This window comes from Alosa alosa, chromosome 6, assembly GCF_017589495.1.
Source record: "Alosa alosa isolate M-15738 ecotype Scorff River chromosome 6, AALO_Geno_1.1, whole genome shotgun sequence".
In the NCBI taxonomy this organism is placed as follows: Eukaryota; Metazoa; Chordata; class Actinopteri; order Clupeiformes; family Clupeidae; genus Alosa; species Alosa alosa.
In genome coordinates, this window is record NC_063194.1 from 516,706 (window position 1) to 538,864 (window position 22,159).

A 22,159-nucleotide genomic window follows, 5' to 3' on the forward strand; every position below is an offset into this window, starting at 1 on the left:
GAGAAACAGTGCAGTGTCATGTCGTAGTAGTAGTAATAATAATAATAATAATAATAATAATTACTATGAAAAGTCAAGCACAGACAGATACCAAACAAATACCCTTAAAACCTTTAAATTAGATATCCTTGAAGTATGGCACATTACAGAATATTTGGAAATACCACTGGTAGGGCAAGAAGAGGTTAATTCTGTTACTGAGTAGAGACAGTGGACAGTGACTTTAAAGGCAAAGGTAGGTTAATCTTTTCACACACATTCTAGTCTTTTGGTGAGTCCTTCTTCATCTTCACATAAGTTGTTGAGGCAAAAGGTAGGTCCCCAGATAATTACATGATTTTGTAGCAAATTGTAGTTACATCATATGTTTTGCTAAATATTTAATATATTGAATAATAATGATACAATCCTAATAATAATAATAAAACGATCAAATGCTAATAATAAAAATAATAATAATAATAATAATAATAAAAAGCTGTAGTACTTTTTGTTTAAAATGAGTAGCATAGGGGATCAGCAGATACAAATGTGTCCCTGAGCTTCACCTCAAATCTGGATTGTAAAAATCATGGTGGTGGTAAAGGTTTAGTTGCAGTTGTTCATTCTTCACTGTTCACTTCATTATATACAAAAATACCAGCTAGATACAATCGGAAGCACAATGTATGTTTTAGATTGAACTTGATTTAACTTTAAAATATAGAGTATGGTTATGCTAACTGTTGTAGTGGCTCCACAGTTCAAGCCCCTGAAAATGTAATAGTTCCCCTTTTAGCAGAAGTTGCAGTGAGCAGTTTTATTTACAGAACAGACTGCTAGTAGTCTCTGGCTTCAAAATAAAATCTACAAAATGGTGACACATTTGGATCACTTCTACCAGAAAACTACAATGACACTATTAGTTTGAAGCTGTTATTTTAAGGTAACCAAAACATGTTGGATTGAAATCCAATGTGGGAGCTAAAAAGATCCAATAACCATAACAGGTGACATATTTAGCCAATTAAATGTGATGAAAATAACCAATTAAAATAATCGTGCATGCTTTTTACACAACTTTAAACAGAAACAAATAGCTCAATGAATCTGAAAATGACATGAGTATGAAAATGGATCCTCATCTGAGTGAATTGGTGAATGATATTTACGCATAAATAGTTTTGAAAACTTTTTCAATGAACCAATGAATGATAATAGTTTACTGTAAGTAAAATGCCCTTAACGCTTCAGAATCACTTGTATCGACTGACATTTTGTATACAGTGGGGGATGTGGCATGAGTGAGGGATGCTAACAGACTGAACAGGCTTATTATAAGTTTAAAGGTGGAATTGACTAAATAAACATTAGATTACAATACAATAAATGTTTTTTTAAACAGAAAGTACTGTACTTCAACTCAAGTAAAACATTTGACTTAACTTGACTTGGTAATAATAATAATAATAATAATAATAATAATTACTATGAACTATCAGGCTTATTATAAGTTTAAAGGTGGAATTGACTAAATAAGCATTAGATTACAATTTAATAAATGTTTTTTTTTAAACAGAAAGTACTGTACTTCAACTCAAGTAAAAACATTTGACTTAACTTGAGGGTAATAATAATAATAATTACTATGAAAAGTCAAGCACAGACAGATACCAAACAAATATCCTTAAAACCTTTAAATTAACTTTTAAAAACCCTTAACAACTTTTACTTTTATTGGAGAAATATTTGACAAGGTGTATCTCTATAGTTTGAGTAAGTTAAGGAATTGTGTATTTTGTCCACCTCTGGTTATCAGACAGGAAGTGCACTGGTCTGCTTTACTTTCGATGCAGGTTGTGAGATACAAGATACAATTGCAGCTTTATTCAATGACCAACAAAGTATAAACTTTTATCTACTTTAGTTGCCAGCTTCCCTCTTCCAGTTTAGCTGTTGACCTCACTGTATAGCTACCACTTAAAGGAGTCACACCATTTTCATAACAAGATAGCCTACTGTGTTATTTTGATTGTTGCAACTATTTAGATTGTTGCTGCTGTACCATGGAGGACAGGCCTATTGTGATTTCTGGCTTAGGCAAATGATTACAATTACAACCCTGGCAAAAATGATGGAATCACCACTCTTGGAGGATGTTCATTCAGCTGTTTTTTAAAGACAAATCACAGATATGCCTCAACAATATTTTTCTGTAACAGATCAACATTCTGTTTTTAGTAATTTCAGTAATTTAACACATGTATATAGAGAAAAAAATATGGAATCACTCAACCCTGAGGAAAAAATGATGGAAGCACAAACCTAAAACATCATAATTAGTACTTTGTTGCACTTCTGCTGGCTTTTATTACCGATTGAATTCCTGAGGCATAGACTTCACTTATGTAGAACAGTATTCTCCATCAATCAGGTTTCAACTTTGTCAAACTGCAGTTAACAGATAAGCTTTACAGGATGGTGCCTTTTCTTCTGTTTGCACCATACATTTTCAATGGAATTGATAGCCAGACTGTTTGCTGGCCATGTCATTGACTTGATATGTCTTTCCTGAAGAAAAGTTTTAACATTCTTTGGTCTTTGGCAAGATATACAGTACCCTCAAGAATTATTGGCACCTTTGGTAAAGTTAACTAAAAACAGGTATAAAAAATAATCTGGTCGTGATTTATTGTAATCTCACAATGAAAACAATGAGGATAAATCCACCCTTGAAGGAAAGCAGATTTAATCTGAGAAAATGGGATGTCTATAAAAACTAGGTACTTTGTTGAAAATACCTATATTCAGTTAAAACAATTATTAACAGGTTGTAATCAACTGGAAATGTGACAAAACATGCTTGGACAAAGACCCAAGGTTATCTTGCCCCCATGCACATTATGGAGGATAAGACAGGCAAAAATTCCATAAGAACCACTGTTTGAAAGTTACAGAAAAAGGTATCATCTTGGGGTCACCAAGTCCCCCAAAAAATCTTCAAAAGTGACCTCACTGCAATAGATTATTTAGAGGGCATGCCAGGCAAAAGGCCTTTCCAGTCATTTAATTACCAATGTAAACGGCTGGAGTTACTGAATTGTACAGTGACTTTCATCTGGAAGTGTGGTCTATTGTCAGATGAAATGAAAATTGCCCTCTTTAGCTAGAAACACTTTAGGGGCTCTATCGTGCACTTTAACGCAATTGACTTTGCGCAAATTGCTTTGTGGGCGGATCTTGGGCGCTGTTTCTATTTTACCAGCGGGTTAATGACTGTTGCGCCCGACGCAAATCTAAAATGGGGTGGTCTGAAGTAGCTACATTAATCATGGGTGTGGTTTGGGCGTAACGTGCAATAAACCAATAAGAGCGTCATCTCACATTCCCTTTAACAACAGGCACGCTTGTTCCGTAGCGGATTGCTATTATGATGGCGGAATTGCCAGGCACAGCCAGGAACGGTTCACAGCGCTATAGTCAGTTGGGAACAGTTTGCTATTGATTTTTCCTCTTGACAAAATGTAATACAGAAATGTCACTTTCCGATGTTTTGGGATCACTCTTACTGAATCACGAGGTTATGAATGCATGGTAATATTTTTGCAATGTAATCTACCTAACTACAGAGTATAGACAATGCAGATCTGTCAGTTAAGCTCTCCTCTCCCGTGCTGCTGCTGGGGCATTTGGGTTAAATGGCATTGGCATGCAGTTCAACATCACGTCTCATTAAGTCCTCTAATATTTCCTAATTTATGTCATCAACACGTCCGTGATTCGTGGAAATGTGTACGCTAGATTTATACCTATTTTTTCACATCGGACACCACACTGATTTCCCTCGTGTAGCAGTATTTGTCCTCGTAATTATGTATGTTTGGAGAAATGGGAACTGCGTCGTATAGATGAGAGGAGCAAAGTGCATTGCGCAACACAGATGCCCAAGCAAGCGCTCCTGCAGGTGTAAAGCTACGGCTGTACCTTACCATCAGGCAACAGAAAGAGTTTCCAAGTTGACCTAACTTTCCAACTCTGCACAGTATCCCATTAACTGCATGACAATAGGCTATTTACAATATTTTATGTAGAGTTTGTAAACACGTTATCATCAACTTAATGCACGCCCAACTTTTGTTTGAGCAGGAGAGAGAGAATAACAATGAATGGACGCAGCAACTACAGAAATTGTAGCCAAGGCTACTTGCTGCTTTCTTTTACTGTATGGTTGCTGGTTAACAGCACATAATAAACTTATTTAAGCGAATTCACAAACTCAAGACTTCAAGGCCTTCATGGATATAAAAGTTTTTTGAAAACAACGAAAGGATGGAGGGAACATAGCAAAGCTTGGAGTTATTTCAGATGGGCTACAACAAGGTAGGCAAAATTGTGGTGCTTGTCAAAACCTGGAATAATGCTTATAGGCTGATGTTAAAGCGGACACGATGTTTAAAGCCATACACAACGGTAAATTGGAACAAAACTAAAGGTAACTTTAGCCTTTATAGGGCTGCATAAAGTTGTCCAAATTAATAGGTCGTAATTAGGTGTTGTTGTTGTAAAGATATTGCATGTAGATGTACTATATAGGCTACTAAATTTTTAGTTGACCAATGCATGAACAAACCCGGGAAACTGACAAATATTATCAAGGCTTTGAATGTTTCCATCTGTGCACAGGGTGTCTGTACATCGTGTGCATAGCATTCATTCCTGCAGGCCTGTGGCCATGCATGCGCCCTTAAAATAGCATCTGAATTTGCGCCACTGACTTTAGACCAGGATCTTCCTGGTCTGTGGCGGAATTGTTTTCTGAAACTGCAAAAATCAACCGGGACCATTTTATACGGAACACCTCTTTTGAAACGCCTGCGGCACATGTACCTGTGGAGGGAAAATTCCAATATGCGCTGACTGCAAAATAGGAAAGACAAAAGCGCGAGTATACAAAGTCTATTGCGCTAGAGTGCAAAATAGAGCCCTAGGTGTGTTTGGTGAACATAGAAGTACGATTATACTGAAAAGAACCCCATACCTAATGAGAGTTATGGTGAAGGGGCTGTGCTATTATGGGGCTGTTTTTATTCCCAAAGGCCTTAGGAACCTAATTACGGTGCATGGTATTGTGGCATGTGGTAGGTTAGCTCTCTATTGTGAGATGTCGACTACGCCATCTGAGGTCCTGCCCCTTAGAATATTCAATCACTTGGACTATAATTTGTTACCTAAGGCCCAACCAGGTAACACAGGTTCGTGGTCACAGAAAACCAGAGGCGTGGTTCCAAAAATAAACTCTGTCTTTATTTACATTCATTAAAAACGTACAGGGAGTGGGTTCTCTCCAGACAGTCAGAACCTCTGCCACTAAGGCACTGACACAAATGGCCTACAAGGCCTGGACACACATGTACAGTATACACAGTCACACATGCACAGATACACGCACACACACCAGACTGTGCTGCAAAAGACTGATGGCTGATGGAGGACAGGAAGAGCCAGGAACAGGACTAGAGCTTATCCAGGGCTGGAGAGTATATCAGAGTAGAGTCTTAAAGACACACCACACGTGAACATGGCAACACCAAATACTCAGATTCACCACAGTAGGAAAAAGTGAAGAGACCACCGAGATAGCCCGCCACCCAATTGGCCAGCAGCTCCTGTCCAGCAAGAGAGGGAGAGATCACTGAATGAGCCACTAATTCTAAGTCACACCATACATATATGCACTTACAGTAGGGAGACAACTTATCTTATACAGCAAGGCCTAATGCTCTTTTCACACGTTGGCATGTCACAGGCTACTAGCTAGCCAGGCGTACTCCTCGGATTAATGTCCATTCACAAGTGGAAACACACATTCAGTTCAAAACCAGTTTCCATTGACACTTAACACACAGAGTGCTCAAGGTCACGTTGTCAGACATTATAGCGCTGGACGAGAGCGTCCGGTGTTGTGTGCCTTCTGGTCTTTCCCACCTACTGTTTTCCTTGCGCGTGTTTGCGTTGCTCACCACAGCTGCAGCAGTTGTCAAACATTCACAAACAAGTTGTTTTAGACGGATTTGAACTCGCATTTCATATCCACCCCATGATCACTGACAAAATACATGTAAAATAATTTTGCACACTTTATAGCATTAAACTGGATTCAAACCTGCAATAAATACGCACACTGATGAACCACACCGACCTAGTCAGCATATTATCTATTTGAGCTACTCCAACCCATTAAATGCTATCATCAAATCACCTATCAATTAATTCACATCAATACGAAAATAGAAACACTTTGACATCTGCATGTAAGCATCCCAAGTAGGCTATATATACCACACACAGATATAAATAGATTTTAGATGCAGTACGCTACAGACTAAACCACATGCTCCTTTCTCTGCTTTTACCTCATAGGCCTAATAAATAGCCTTAATTTAGCAAAGATAATGGCAAACTATTCTGGCAACGTCTCGTTTCATAACTGGATTGCATTTTTGTCCGCTTTTCATCACATTATTATGACCATTAAATGTAGGCTATACTATTTTGCACGCTAAAATCTGATAAATCAGGTAAACACAATAAAGAATGGGAACGTAAATTGGATTATGTATTCTAAGTTGTAATTCCTCTGTATGTCCTGTTGGTGACCTCAGTGAGAAGTACTGTTAAGACACTCTTAGCCGGTAACGAGAACTCTGGAGCACTCGTAGATCTACGAGTGTTTGTTCTTAAGCTACGATGGTTTCGGGAAACAGTCAGAAAATCTTAAGACGTTCGTAAGAGGGACTTTACGACGCTCTTAGGCTTACGATGCTTTCGGGAAACTGGGCCCTTGTCCTGTTACAGTATCATGAACACCAAGAAAAACCTGAACATTTTCAAAGAAAATCTGTCAATCTCTGCCAAGACATTAAAAGTTGGTCATGATTGGATCATTCATCAGGTCAATGAACCAAAGCAAACGTCCAGATGAAAACAAATATGGTTTACTGAACACAAAATCAAGCTTTGGTCATTACCATCTCAGTCCCCTGATCTAAACTCCATAGAAAAACAGTGGGGTGAGTCAAAGAGGAGAATGCACAAGTGTGGACCTATGAATCAGGACGATCGGGGGAGATTTGGTAAAGACAAACGGCCTTAAATCCCTTGCTTTGTATTCTCCAACTTTATGGGATGTCAAAGGAGAATATTACAAGTTGTTTTATTGGCAAAGGGAGGCTTAAGAAGGTATTACAAGCAGGGGTGCCAATAATTGTGAGCGATGTGATTTTGTTAAAATATTTATTTCTTTATGAGATTTTCCTTTTTCTCAGAATAAATTTGCTTCCCTTCAAGGTTGGATTTTTCCTATTTTTTTCCATTTTGAGATCACAATAAATCACCAACATATGTAGGATACCAGTTTTTAGTCAACTTTAGCAGAGGTGCCAATAATTCTGGAGGGTACTGTAATGCTGAAAATGACTTCCTCATCACCAAAATTCCTTTCCTTTTCACAGTCACAGTGCCCTGGTGAGTCTATGCCTCAGAGAAATCAATGAAGGAGTTTATGTGCCCTATCGTGCACTCAAGCGCAATTGACTGTGTATACTGGCGCTTTTGTCTTTTCTATTTTGCATTCAGCGCATATTGGAATTTTCCCTCCACAGGTACACGGGTACACGTCGGTAAATTAGGGAATGCAATATTGCGCCCACGCGGGCGGTTCAGCAAAAGGCGTGTTCCGGCACAAACGTTCCCTGTTGATATTTTGCAGTTTCAGAAAATAATTCCGCCACAGACCAGGAACATCCTGGTCTAAAGTCAGTGGCGCAAATTCAGATGCTATTTTAAGGGCGCATGCATGGCCACAGGCCTGCAGGAATGAATGCTATGCACACCGATCTACAGATACCCCAGTGTACATACGGAACATTCAAAGCCTTGATAATATTTGTCCGTTTCCCGGTTTTGTAGCCTATTTAGTACAACATCTACATGCAATATCTTTACAACAACAACGCCTAATTACGACCTATTCATTTGAATATAAAGGCTAAAGTTACCTTTAGTTTTGTTCCAATTTACCGTTGTGTGTGGCTTTAAACATCGTGTGCGCTTTAACATCAGCCTAAGCATTATTCCAGCTGCGCTAAGGTTTTGACAAGCACCACAATTTTGCCTACCTTGCCCATCTGAAATAACTCCAAGCTTTGCTATGTTCCCTCCATCCTTTCGTTGTTTTAAAAAATCTTTTATATCCATGATGGCCTTGAAGTCTTGAGTTAGTGAATTAGCTTAAATCAGCTTATTATGTGCTGATAACCAGCAACCATAGATAGTAAAAGAAAGCAGCAAGTAGCCTTGGCTACAATTTCTGTAGTTGCTGCATCCATTCATTGTTATTCTCTCTCTCCTGCTCAAACAAAAGTTGTGCGTGCATTAAGTTGATTACGTGTTTACAAACTCTACTTTACAGAAAATATTGTAAATAGCCTACAGTCATGCAGTTAATAGGATACTGTGCAGAGTTGGAAAGTTAGGTCAACTTGGTGTGAATACACATAGAGGAAATTGTTTCTCGTTGTTGAGTTGCCTGATGGTAAGGTACGGCTGTAGTACACCTGCAAGCGCACTTGCTTGGCCGCATGTGCTTCACAACGCACACTTTGCTCCTCTCATCTATACGGACGCAGTTGTTCCCATTTCTCCAAACCATACATAATTACAAGGAAAAATATTACCACACGAGGGAAATCATTGTGGTGTCCATTAAGACATGATAAAATAGGCATAAATCTAGCGTACACATTTCCACGACTCATGGATGTGTTGATGACATAAATTAGGAAATATTAGAGGACTAGAGGAGACTAGTGATGTTGAACTGCATGCCGGTGCCATTTAACCCAAATGCCCCAGCAGCAGCACGGGAGAGGAGAGCTTATCTGACAGAAGAGCTGCACCATCTATAGTGAAGTAATGTTAGATTACATTGCAAAAATATCACCATGCATTTTAAACCTCGTGATTAAGTGAGTGATCCCAAAACATCGGAAAGTACAGTATGTCTTTGTGACATTTCTGTATTACATTTTGTCAAGAAGAAAAATCAATAGCAAACTGTTCCCAACTAAACAGTCCTTATAGCGCTGTGAACCACTCCTTGCTGCGCCTGGCAAATCCGGCATCATAATAGCAATCCGCTATGGAACAAGCGAGCCTGTTGTTAAAGGGAATGTGAGATGACGCTCTGATTGGTTTATTGCATGTTAAGCCCAAACCACACCCATGAGTAATGTAGCTACTTCAGACCACCCCATTTTAGATTTGCGTCGGGCGCAATAGTCATTTATCCTGCCGGTAAAAAAGCAACAGCGCCCAAGATTCGCCCACAAAGCTACTTTGTGCTTTGCGTTTGATACTTGCGTTTCAGATCGTTAAGATAGCGCCCTATGTGGCTTAGACATTGTACAAACTTAAATAGCACATTATCAGTTCTGTATTTATTTCCAATGCATTTATCAGTAATATAGTTGTAATGGGGGGAAATGTGAATAATTGTGTTGTAGATCGATTTTAGGTGTGCATCCCTAAGTTTTCTGCTTGTGCTCTTAAGATTTTCATTTAGTCAAGTCAAGTCAAGTCAGTTTCACAGAATGCAACCCAGAGCGCTCCACACATAAGACATTGGCACATAAGACAAAAGATGCCGAACAGAGCGGCGTTGTCGCAAGCGTAGTCACGACACCAAGACATGAACAAAAATTTACAAAACTAGATGTACCGCAGAGCGGTACAAAATATGACCGCCGCCCAGTCCAGCACATTTTTTCCACAAAAATAAGGCACGCTTGTCAAATTGTGTTCATTTCCTACTTTGTTCCTTTTTTTGTGTTTGTATGAGTGTGTGGTTGTTTTTGTGTATATGTGTTTTGTGTGTGTTTTTTTTGTAGGTGTATTTGTGTATGTAGGTGTGTTTGTATGTGTGGGTGCATGTGTGTGAGGGTGTGTGTGTGTGTGTATGTATGTGTGTTTATGTGCGTGTTTGTGCGTGTCGTGTGTGTGCATGTATGTGTGTGTGCATGTGTAGTGTGTGTGTGTGTTTATGTGTTTTTGTGTGTGTGTGTGTGTGTGTGTGTGTGTGTGTGTGTGTGTGCATGTGTGTGTGTCTTTATGTATGTGTACATAAACTAGATGTACCGCATAGCGGTACAAAATATGACCGCCGCTCAGTCCTGTACATCCGTTCCGCGAAAATAAATCACTCTTCAATTTGTCTCCATCTTCTACTCCATCCCCCACTCTTGAAACTTTTGTGTATGCTTGTTTGGCATGCCTGAGTGTGTGTGTGCGGCTGCACAGAAAGTAGCCTACTGGTGCTGAAAAGGTGAATAGATTGTAGAATAGCCAAAGAAAATGTAGCATTGTTATAAAACCTTTAAAATCTCTAAACAATCACAAGTAGGGCAGTTCATCACAGTTCATCCATTGCAACTGGATTGATGAAAGGTCACTTACACCTGTAGGCTACATTGTATTTGGGAAAAGCAAAAGGTATCAGCATAAATTATTTATTTATTTATAAACAAAAACATCTCTGTCAGTTCCATGCCGTTTTCAACAGCTATCAAAAACAAAGGTCATTTTTTGTGAATGTTTCTTCTTCTACATAAGATTTTAATCATCTTTAGTTTATGTAATACTTTATTGTCAATGCACAAATTAAGTAACAGTAGTCTGAAACGAAATGCTGTTTTACATCTAACCAGTGGTGCAAATAACTGACATGTCCAAATGGGCCTTGATGAAATGCGTCGCTAGACTGTTCATACACATTTTAACGGGCCAAAGTTGAAGAGCTGTTTTCCGTTATTGTTCGTGCAAATATAGGCTGATTCATGTTCCCTTGCATTGTGTAACTGAGGTCCATGGCTAGTCTGGCTTTCACCAGACCAAGCTCAATCTTTAAGAAATCAAAAAAATAAATAGCGGGCAGATCAGGCTGGGTTCACCCAGCCTAGTCCATAGGCACCCGATATTGTTTAATTTTCCGATTGAGATACCACGCTCTGGCTATTCTAAATGCAAAAATGCATCAGGGAGTTATGACAAAACTGTAACTAACAAACTAGATCCTAATAGAAAGCTGTTAGCTTCCCTAAGCTACAGGTAGGTTTATAAGGTAGGCCTATTTACAACATAAATTGTCAATAGGCTATGCTGGAGACACAAATAAATAAAATCTCCTTTGAAAACCAATGGCTTCATTTACAGTATCAAAAGCGGACTTAAACTGCCATATCGTGGCGAAAAGTTGTAATAAAATTCACGCAGCTCCATGAGTCAAGGAAAGCGCGAATGAAGTAGCCACTTCTAAATGCCCACTACACAGTAGCTTAAGGTGTGTTGCTAAAGCAGCCATAATGAAATGAAGGTGTCATTGTTTGGATACTTTACACACGTGCTTTTTAATTTCACAGACTACAACTACCAAGCTGGAATCAAAGCACATCGATTCCCCTCTCACACCCTGCACGCACTTAAAACAAAATAAACAGGCGTCTCAGTCTCACGCATGTATAGGCAAAACTGTATCAGACCGGTGTAACGTTGGTAAATCTTCCATTGCACAGAATGATTTTTGTAGCACGTGCAACAAATGACAGTCGAAAGATACAATTACAGTGCTGCTATCAATTTGCTTGGTATAACCGCATTTATAGTTTTCTACAAATGCAATCAATCAAATTGGCCTCCATCACTCAACCAACGCTTAACGGTAACATTACCTAGGTCCTTATTGATATTATAAGATTAACGCGTTACCTGCAGTAAAAACCAAGCATGTCCAATAAACATCCTCAGATTTATTTCGGCTTCAAGAAGAAATGGGAATTAAATTTTATGTGAACATTGTCCTATCCTTATTAGACATTCTCTGCGGTAAATGCAGTCCTTGTAGGAAGCGTCAATTGTTTTTCCAACCCACTTTTAACTTCCAACAAAATTACGTCTCACTGCAACGATGCGCCATCTAGTGGACAAACGACTACTTATCGCCAATACTGGAAATGCAGCCATGATGATGATGATGAATATTTATTTTGGCTTTCTTTTAATCCTACTGAATTTGTAATTATGTATCGGCCGTTCTAATACCGATAGTATGTGGGTGCCTGTGTGTGTGGGAATGTGTATATGTGTGCACCGCCATCTACAGGCCAATGAGTGTACAGTCACTTAATGTACACATAACCTAATTTTTTTAGACCCCCCCATGGATGAAATTCTACGAAACTTGGCATACCCCCAGAGAATGCCAGGTCAATCATACACATAAAATTTGGTGCAGTTCTGAACATCTTAACTGAAGATAGGGGCGATTAAAGCAGAATAATATTGCATTTTCATTTTTTACCGGGGGGGTGCAAATCACAAATGAGTGATTATGGGCCAGGTTGATGTGGGCCCTTGAGACCAACATACCATAAAAGATTCTTCATCCTCAGTGCCACGGTTCAGGTAGTTATTTAGGAAAAACTGCTTTTTTTGCGGTTTGGGGGTAAAAGTCTAGTGGGGCTACATACCCACCAAATTTCATGTGCCCCGGTGGTTCGGTGTCCCGGGTATCGTTGACCAAAAATTTAGGAAGTAGATGAAAACTTTGACAATCCCTATATTGGGCTTCGCTAGCAGCGGTCATAATAAAGCAAATCAGAGAACCACTCTTTGCGATAAGTGCCATGGGATCTTTAACAACCATGGTGAGTCAGGACCTCAATTTAACATTCATGCAAAGGAAAACATCTCCTGCAGTACAGTGTCCCTGTCACTGCAATAGGGCATTGGGATTGATATTTGTTTGCTGGCCAGCCACCAACACCACTTCCAGCAGGAACCTACTCTTCCAAGGAGGTTTCTTATCCAAGTACTAACTAAGCCTGCTTAGCGTCAGTAATTCAGCAAAGTCAGGGTATCTGCTGGTCTGGCTGCTGGCTAAAAACAAAAGGTGAAAGGCATATATGATTCTCACTGTCTCACTGAATTGCATTATGCACACTCAATTCTCACTGGTATCTGCTAGACAAACATGATTAGTTCATAGATTTCACATGTAAAATACATTTTATACAACCCCACCCCCATCTTGCCTGTTCATAATTCTAAGAAATTCTTGAATTGTGTGCATGTGTGCGTGTACATGTTTATGTTTATGTGTGTGTGTGTGTGTGTGTGTGTGTGTGTGTGTGTGTGTGTGTGTGTGCGTGTGCGTGTGCGTGCGTGCATGTGCACGTGCATCAGTGGCGACTGGTGGTTAAAAAATAACGGAGGAAGGAAGGTGCACTTGATTGGTGTTTGTGGCAAATGTGAGGTTGTGATGGTGTTGGTGGCAAATGTGAGGTTGTGATGGTGGCAAATGTGAGGTTGTGATGGTGTTGGTGGCAAATGTGAGGTTGTGATGGTGTTGGTGGCATATGTAGAGTATGTAGGCCGCCTACCCAGACACATTTATAGCAGCAGTATGTACTATGTAGCATTTTAACTGGCAATGTGCAATAAATGCTGTTCTGACATTCTCACAGGGGTCTGACCTAAGAGCTAGGCAAGCATGCAGCAGCCAGAAAAGTTGTGGGTTCAATTCTTGGCTTCCACCATTGTGCATTTGAGCAAGGCACTTAACCCCAAATTCCTTAGGGACAATGGACTTTGTAATATAATTTAAATATATAAGTCACTTTAGATATTGGCTCAATTGTTAGCGCGCTCACCTCCCGATCCGAGGTGCTGCTGTTCGCGGGTTCGAGTCCGGGCGTGTGCAGGGCTGAATCGCGCAGGTTCAACATAGTGTTAATTTCGTCAGACGAGACAAGAGGAAATATGTTCGTCAACAACCTTTTTTTTCATGACTAAGATGAGACGATGACGAGACGGCAGTAATGTCCTGAAACACTGACTAAGACTATCTTAAGATGCATTATTGTTGACGAAAAAAGACGAGACTAAAATGTTTTGCATGAAATAAAAACTAAGATAAAATCTCCCTTCATGTTCGTCTACAAAATGAGAAGACAGAATATCTAGCTGTTATGTTTTCAAAATATTCCGAATGAGTTCATACGCAACAGCTTTCCTGTAGGCTAGTCTACGTGCTGCTGCTGCAACCCTGTGGCTGCAACACGAAACTACATGGAACAAGAACACTAAAGATTTCTGCCAGAGTTAAGCTTTATGCCACAATGCTACATACCCAGAAGTTGAAGCTTCTCTCATACAAATTAACATCCCCCAGAATGTCCATACGAAAATGTTCAGCATGTAATGTCAACTATTCATCTAGTTAGACTGATGATGCAAAGTTTGCTAGCAAGTAAGCTAATATGGAAAGTTAAGCTAGCAGGTTAGCTATGGCTAAGATGGAGAGTCTGTTTGGGGAATGTGTTGCGTTTAGTATATATAGCCATCTAGCGGTAAGTAAAACATTAATAGTTTGGCCTACAACAGTGTTTCTCAAACTTTTTCAGTTTCAGGACCACTTAACTAACCCTAGCTAAAAAACAAAAAAAAAAAAAAGATTAGACCTACTTCAACAGTAGCCTATAATTAGTCTACACAATAGGCATACTCACTGAACCACCTTGCTTATTGACTTTGCACTTTGCTTATTGTGTCAGAGGATTCATACTGTATGATTTAAATTGGCATATCTTACATAGACAGTGTTGCAGAACTGTTTGGATTTACATACAAGTTATATTGCAAACAACTCATCTATATTATATTTTACCCCGTCTGCTCGCAAGGACCACTTGGGATAGCTTGCAGACCACCAGTGATCCCCGGACCACACTTTGAGAAACACTGGTCTCTGAATATGACAGTGGTCCAGTCAAATCTTTACTGTCTATGGTCAAATCCCAGCCGAGTTATAACTGTAGCTTGACTTACCTGTGCATGTAAACATACTGACTGACAAAAAATCAGAATGAGTAATTATAACAGACGAGTAGCCCTGTGGACACACAATATTGTTGGAAAATTGAGATGTGTGAAACACTATTTGACTCAAATGGTAATCAGAAATAATTTGTTATAAAAAAAGACTAAAATGTGTTGACTAAAACTGACTAAGACTAAGATACCTTTAGTTTTCTTTTGACTAAAACTACACTAAAATGACGAGACTTTTAGTCGACTAAAACTTGACTAACAAAAATGATATTTGAATGACTAAATATGACAAAGACTAAAAAGGACATTTCGCCACAAGACTAAGACTAAATTAAAAATAGGTGATAAAATTAACACTAGTTCAACACAACGCAGGTTACACATGTACTGTATTTCATTTGTCTCACTTGAGTGAACGCAGAACATGGGCTGTTGCGCAAAGAAATGAATTAGTGATCAGCATCTCCCTTCACCAAAAGCTAAGTTTGTGCTAACCCATTCACACAAATAATAGCCTATGTTATGTTTTCTCCATTGTTAACGTGAGATATGTCTCCATGTAGGGTACAGTGATAATGCGAAGAGTTCAGATGCAAAACTCTCTAAATCCGTCTGACCACATTTCTTTTAAATGAGCATTTAAAATCCGGTTCTTATAGGTTTTTGCATAGAAATCGATATTTCAGACCAGGAAGAGAGTGTTATTTGGTGTGTTTTGAAGTTAAATTATTTGATTAACGTATACTATGTGAGGAGAGCATTCACTCACCATCTTTATCTCATTTTTGACGTAGGTGGCATTTAGAGGCTTTTGCATCTGAACCCTTCATGCATAAGGTAGCCAATGCGTCACATGAGCCAGCTGCTTGTTCTGTAGGCTAAAAGTATTTATGTCCCTCCCAAGCTGCGTTAAAATGGTGTGTTAAGTGGACAGCATTTCAAAAAACCTCCTGGGGAACACCCCGACACGACAAACACAGCTTTCTGTTCCTGGGCAATTCCATGGAAAGGTCATCCTTACCATGAAAAACAAAGTTGTTCATACGCAAATAGAACTGTTGTTAAAATCTTCATTTAGGTCTATATTTTATTGTTTGTTACTGATCTGATTGAATTTGATGGAATTTGATTGAATGACACTCTTTTTACATCATAAATATGGTGTGCAACCATACAGAAACAACATTTTTCACATGGTAATATTTTACATATTTAAAAAGTGGATAAATGGACCCAAGGTTCAAACTAATTGTGTCATTTGACAAATTCCACATTGACAAGGGAATTTGTAACTCATTAATAAATTGCCATAAATGTATTCCAAAAAACATTAAGGTGGACAAAGAATCCATGCAGTGAACAACAGATATCAAAGAACCTGGCCAGGCAAAGCTAAAACCAATGAGATCCAAGGCTGAACAATATGGATAAATATAGGACTATTTGGAAATGAAAAAAGTCACCATTATCTTCTTATTAATGGTTTGTGAACTCTTAACAACTTAATTAATAACCTATACATTGCTCATAAACCCTTTATAAGTGTATCTTTATTGTAAAGTGGTACTGATATTTGAATATTTGTAAAAATAATATGGAGACCTCTGTTTTTGCAAATAACTCTATGCTAAATACCAATAACAACTGTTAGAAGTGTACCATCTCTGGTAATGGTAATCATAATGTGTACATGGGGGCAAGCTGGACCACTCACCAAGTCAAAGGCATTCTATTAAATTATCGACGATCGGTTGTTTTGTCATGGTGGGCCGCCATGAAAAATGAATACCAGTGGATGCACTGCAGATTAAATTATAATAAAAAAAAAAACAGGATATATGCACAGACTGTGAGCCACATTACTACTAAGCAAATCTGACTTCCATTTAACTCTCTAGTCAGCCCTCTAGTCAAAGAGAAAAAGGAGATGCCACTGTTTGTCATAACAATCACAATGGCTCATTTCTACACTGTTCTGACTGGTGATTGCTATGTGACAAACAGTGGCATCTCCTTTTTTCTCTGGGACTAGAGGACTGATAGAGGGCTGAGAGTGATATATTGCACAAGCGCCCAGTACAACTTGTTTACGTCACTGGCACAGACCTGGCTATGGCTAGCAATTACATGTAATTCATACAGTTGTTTTTTGTGAAACCAACCATGCTGCAGCTGGGCAGTTCCAGTGTTATGGATCTGACAGTTGGACTTATATTGGTAAACAAAATGCCTTAGAGTAGGGGCAGAATTAGTATCAGTGAATTAATTTGCATAACTTTTAATGAAACCTCTGTCCTTTGAATACTGACAAATCCTCAAATTTCATGTAATCATTTACATCCTAAGAATACAAATCATTATGGATGTGACATGAAATAGACAAACTTTTATTAGAGATTACAAGTTTTCTACAAACTCTGTGAATTTTGAAGGAAACTGCTGGAACCATGATATATGTAGTATGAAGGAGACTAGAATAAACACAAAAAGTGTGTTTTTGAATCTATGAATCATTTTTGTAATGCATGATGTAGGAAAAACTGTCGTTATGGATGTGGCCGGTTTCACATTATGGATGTGGCGATGTCTGAACCAGTCCTCCACAAACTCCTCAAATTTCATGTAATCATTTACATCCTAAGAATACAAATCATTATGGATGTGACATGAAATAGACAAACTTTTATTAGAGATTACAAGTTTTCTACAAACTCTGTGAATTTTGAAGGAAACTGCTGGAACCATGATATATGTAGTATGAAGGAGACTAGAATAAACACAAAAAGTGTGTTTTTGAATCTATGAATCATTTTTGTAATGCATGATGTAGGAAAAACTGTCGTTATGGATGTGACGGTTTCACATTATGGATGTGACGTGTCTGAACCAGTCCTCCACAAACTATGTAAAACACATAATTAAGTAGTGAATTTTGACAGGAAACAATTGAAATAGTAATTATGAAAAACTAGCAATAAAATTATTATATAAATTGCTATAATGAGCCCGTATCAACCTAGCCCATACCCGCTCATTTATGATTTGCACACATACAGTACATCCACGCATACCCACACACACACACACACACACACACACACACAGACAGGCATCCACACACAGACACACACATTTACCAAATTGTGCGCATGTTTTACTAAATAGTGCGCTCATTTAACTAAATTGTGCTCTCATTTTAATTGTTGCAAATTGAGCGCACAATATAATAAAACGTGCGCACGTTTTACTAAATTGAGAGCACAATTTAGTAAAATGAGCGCACTATTTAGTAAAAACGTGCGCACAATTTACTAAATCCTGTGCACAATTTAGTAAATTAAGACCACAATTTAGTAAAACGTGTGCATGATTTAGTAAAATGAGACCACAATTTAGTAAACGTGTGCACGATTTAGTAAAATGAGTGCACGTTCTCTCGATACACAAAAATATCTTGCAATGACACCTCCTGGGCTCCGTAGTTAGCCTATATTTAAGGATATATATATATATATATATATATATATATATATATATCACCAGTCAAATGTTTGGACACACCTTCTCCAGGTCTTGCTTTTCCTAACTATTTTCAATGGGTGATGTAGTAAACACATTTTATTATATATTTTAGGCTCTCCAAAGTAGGCAACTTTTTTAGTGATGACAGCTTTTCACATTCAGTTAGACATGCTATTGTTTTCCAACAGTTCTGAAGGAGTTCCTATACATGTAAAGAACTTTTTGAGAAGCATTCTAGATGACCATCTCATGAAGCTGGTTAGGATGATTCCATAGAGGTTACTTTGAAGAATCATAAAACACTGTACTATGTACTAGATGAAAATAGCCACTAATTAATCATAACCAGCTTAATTAAAGGGGAACTATGCAACATTTTCAACTTAATAAAACAGTTTAGAAATCGTTGTGATGGTTAAATGACCTGTTGTGTCGAAAATGACGGCTTTCCCTGCTCCCCCTACCGTCTACTAGCGAAAAACCAGCCTTGCAAGATCTGCACTAGCTTCCCAGCAAAGTCTGAATCCGGAAGTCTTGTGAGAAGCGAGAACGATCAAGAAACACAAAATGCTTTAGGGCAATTCGACATACACACGCCCCCCTAAAACACCAGTTAACCATGCCGGCTAGCTATAAGATCAAGCAGCAATGGCTTCATATTTATAGACGTTCATCATGGAAGAGCCAGCGAAAGTTTACTAGAGTTTAAAATTACTAGAGTTAGAGTGGGCCTTTAAATAGTCACCTGGGGTGTCTCTTAATTCACACGAATGAATGAAAAGCAGCCAACATGTATAATATTTCTTTCAGGACTGTTGGAAAACCAATCCCAGTGTTTAACTTAAGGTGGTTAACCCATAAATGAATAGGTGTGTCCACATTTAACTTGTGTGTGTGTGTATTTATGTGTGTGTGTGTGTGTGTTCTATATTAAAATACTTTAATAATTCTTAATAATTTATGTTTACTTTTTTAGTTGAGATGCATTCTTCTGTGCTGCTAATGCTGTGGATATTAGGAGCATCAGTCATGTGGGCACACTCAGCTACCACTACAGAGAAACCCACCGAAACTCCCATTCCATGCTCCAAAGGCTGCACCTGTCTCATTGATGACTACAGTTCCGACCTCAGTGTATACTGCAGCTCACGCAATCTTACTCTTGCACCTCCCGATGTTCCTAAGTCCACACATTCATTATGGCTGGATGGAAATCTATTTACGTCCCTGCCTGCTGCAACCTTCAAGGATCTAAATTACTTAGATTTTTTGAACTTACAGAATGGTCAGCTTTACACACTGGATGCGCAGGTATTCAGAGGATTACGTTCATTGGCACATCTACATTTGGAGCGCAACAACATTCGAACATTACCAGGTATTGTTTTTCAAAACACACCCAATCTTGCCTCACTGAGTCTTCACAATAACCAGCTTTCAAGAATAGAAGACAGACTGTTTGCTGGTCTTTCTAATATGTGGCTGCTAAATCTAGGATGGAACTCACTTGCTGTGTTGCCTGAAAATATTTTTCAGGATCAGCAAGGCCTGCGAGAACTGGTACTTGCAGGAAATCGCCTAGTTTACCTGCAAACACAGTTGTTCCATCACCTTACAGAGCTCAAGGAGTTAGATATTACTGGAAATCATCTGAAGGTTATTAAGGCCAATGTATTCCATAAGCTTTCAAAGCTGCAGAAACTTTATCTGGCACAAAATCAAATTACTTCAATTGCACCCAGAGCATTTTCTGGAATGAAATCATTACGATGGTTAGACCTAACTAACAACCGACTCGCAGTAATCCACGAGGAAACCTTTATAGGTCTTCATAGTCTACATGTACTTCGCCTCTCTAACAATTCCATCACCAGCCTCAGGCCTGGGACATTTCGTGACTTGCAATACCTTGAGGAACTTCGTCTTAGCCATAACCGAATAATTGTCTTGGGGGAAAGAATCTTTGAGGGACTTGGTCATCTAGAAATGTTGGAGCTGGAACACAATCATGTCCAAACAGCACGTATGGGTACCTTCCTGGGTCTTTCTCATGTGGCTGTAATTAACCTGTCTGGCAGCTGTTTTCGTAGTCTACCTGATCAAGTTTTCAAGGGCCTGTCAAAGCTGCACAGTCTCCATCTTGATAAAGGATGCCTGTCAAAAATAACAGCTCAAGCATTCATTGGCCTCACAGGTCTCCGACGACTTTTTCTTCAGCACAACAACATTTCTGCAGTGGAGCACCAGAGCTTTTCAGAGCTGCAAGGCCTGCAACAGCTTGACCTACGATTTAACAAGATTACACACCTTTCCTCACAGACATTCTATGGACTAAGGAATCTTGACTACTTACTACTGTCAAATAATCAACTTCGTCAGCTTCATCCAGAGGTCCTGCTACCTCTTCAGCGTATTTCCTGGCTGGATCTCTCTGCAAACCGGCTTGACCACTTAATGAATGGAACCATGCAGATGTTGTCCAAATTGCGTTATCTCAACTTAAAAGATAATTCACTGGCCAATCTTCCATCTGCAATTCCTAATAGTCTAGACCAACTCTGGCTTTCAGGAAACCATTGGAAATGTGACTGTCATGCTTTACCTCTAAGGGATTATTGTGTCAAGAGACCTCAGGCATGTCCACAACAGGTAGAAATACTAGCTGAGAGTGAGGAACCCCATGCTGTTGTCACTATTTACAATAATATCACATGTGATAGTCCTGATAACCTTGCTGGCCTGGATCTGAGGAACATAAGTAATGAGCATTTTAAAAACTGTTGATTTGACCAACATTTCATATAGAAGTTAGGAGTGAAAGGAATTGTTGGACTTTAAGTTTTAAAAGGCCCTCTCCGATTAGCTTAATTATATTTAGCATTATTACTAAAACATAACATGTTATCTGCATTCTTACAGGCCATTTTTTAAATATACCATATCTTTAACATTCTATATTGATTGTCTATCCTTTTACAGTGGGATGTTTTTACTGACTGATATTAAACAACATGGAGGGCCCAATTTTGCGATCTAAAACGCATGGTCAACAGTGAATAGCTTAATTAAATTTAGTGGGTTGTCCAGTCCACATTGGGAGTGGTTTTGTTATCAACCATTATCAAATGTCGGGCAGATGGCGCAACAAGGGTGCAACAAGGGGTTCCTATGTTTCTTAATCAGTCATGGGTGTGTTTTGGGTGTAACATCATTTAAACCAATGAGAATGACATCTGTCATTCCCTTTAACAGCAAGCAGCACAACTTCAAACAGCGCATGTGTATGTTGATAGTCAGCGGTGCATTTGAAGGTATCTGCTTGCATGCGAGACCATATGGAACAGATATTCCACTAAACCCTATTTTACTAAAACCTAGCAGAGTATTAACCTGACCCTAGCCAGATGAATTTCGTTCCGCTTAGCTCCGCCTAGCTTCACTCACATCCATCTGGGACCTCTTCCACCATTCCTTTTTTTTTTTTGATTAGGCCCAGCCTTCTGAAGCAACACTTCAATGGATTGGTCCCAGATGGATGAGTGGAGCTAGTCGGAGCGAAATTCATCTGGCTAGGGTCAGGTTAGCAGAGTATAGCCTACACACTGCACTCGTCTGTTATTTGAACTCATTGGCAAAGTGAAACTAACTTCACCGTGGTGTCATAGTCAACGACAAAACAGTTATACACAGTTAATTACTTTCACTATTGACTAAC

At 38.9% G+C, this 22,159-nt stretch overlaps 1 protein-coding gene across 1 annotated transcript; it reads left to right on the plus strand.

The window, feature by feature from the left end:
• Positions 1-265: 265 nt before the first annotated feature.
• On the plus strand, positions 266-21,880 carry igfals (insulin-like growth factor binding protein, acid labile subunit). The gene is made up of 2 exons (XM_048245618.1): positions 266-313; positions 19,421-21,880. Exon 2 carries the CDS (start codon positions 19,426-19,428, stop codon positions 21,226-21,228), a length of 1,803 nt encoding a protein of 600 aa, XP_048101575.1. The 5' UTR covers positions 266-313; positions 19,421-19,425; the 3' UTR covers positions 21,229-21,880.
• The last annotated feature ends 279 nt before the right edge of the window (positions 21,881-22,159 follow it).

Bases quoted from the DNA above. Each gene is read 5' to 3' on its own strand.
- igfals (XM_048245618.1), top strand. From the start codon at position 19,426: ATGCATTCTTCTGTGCTGCTAATGCTGTGGATATTAGGAGCATCAGTC.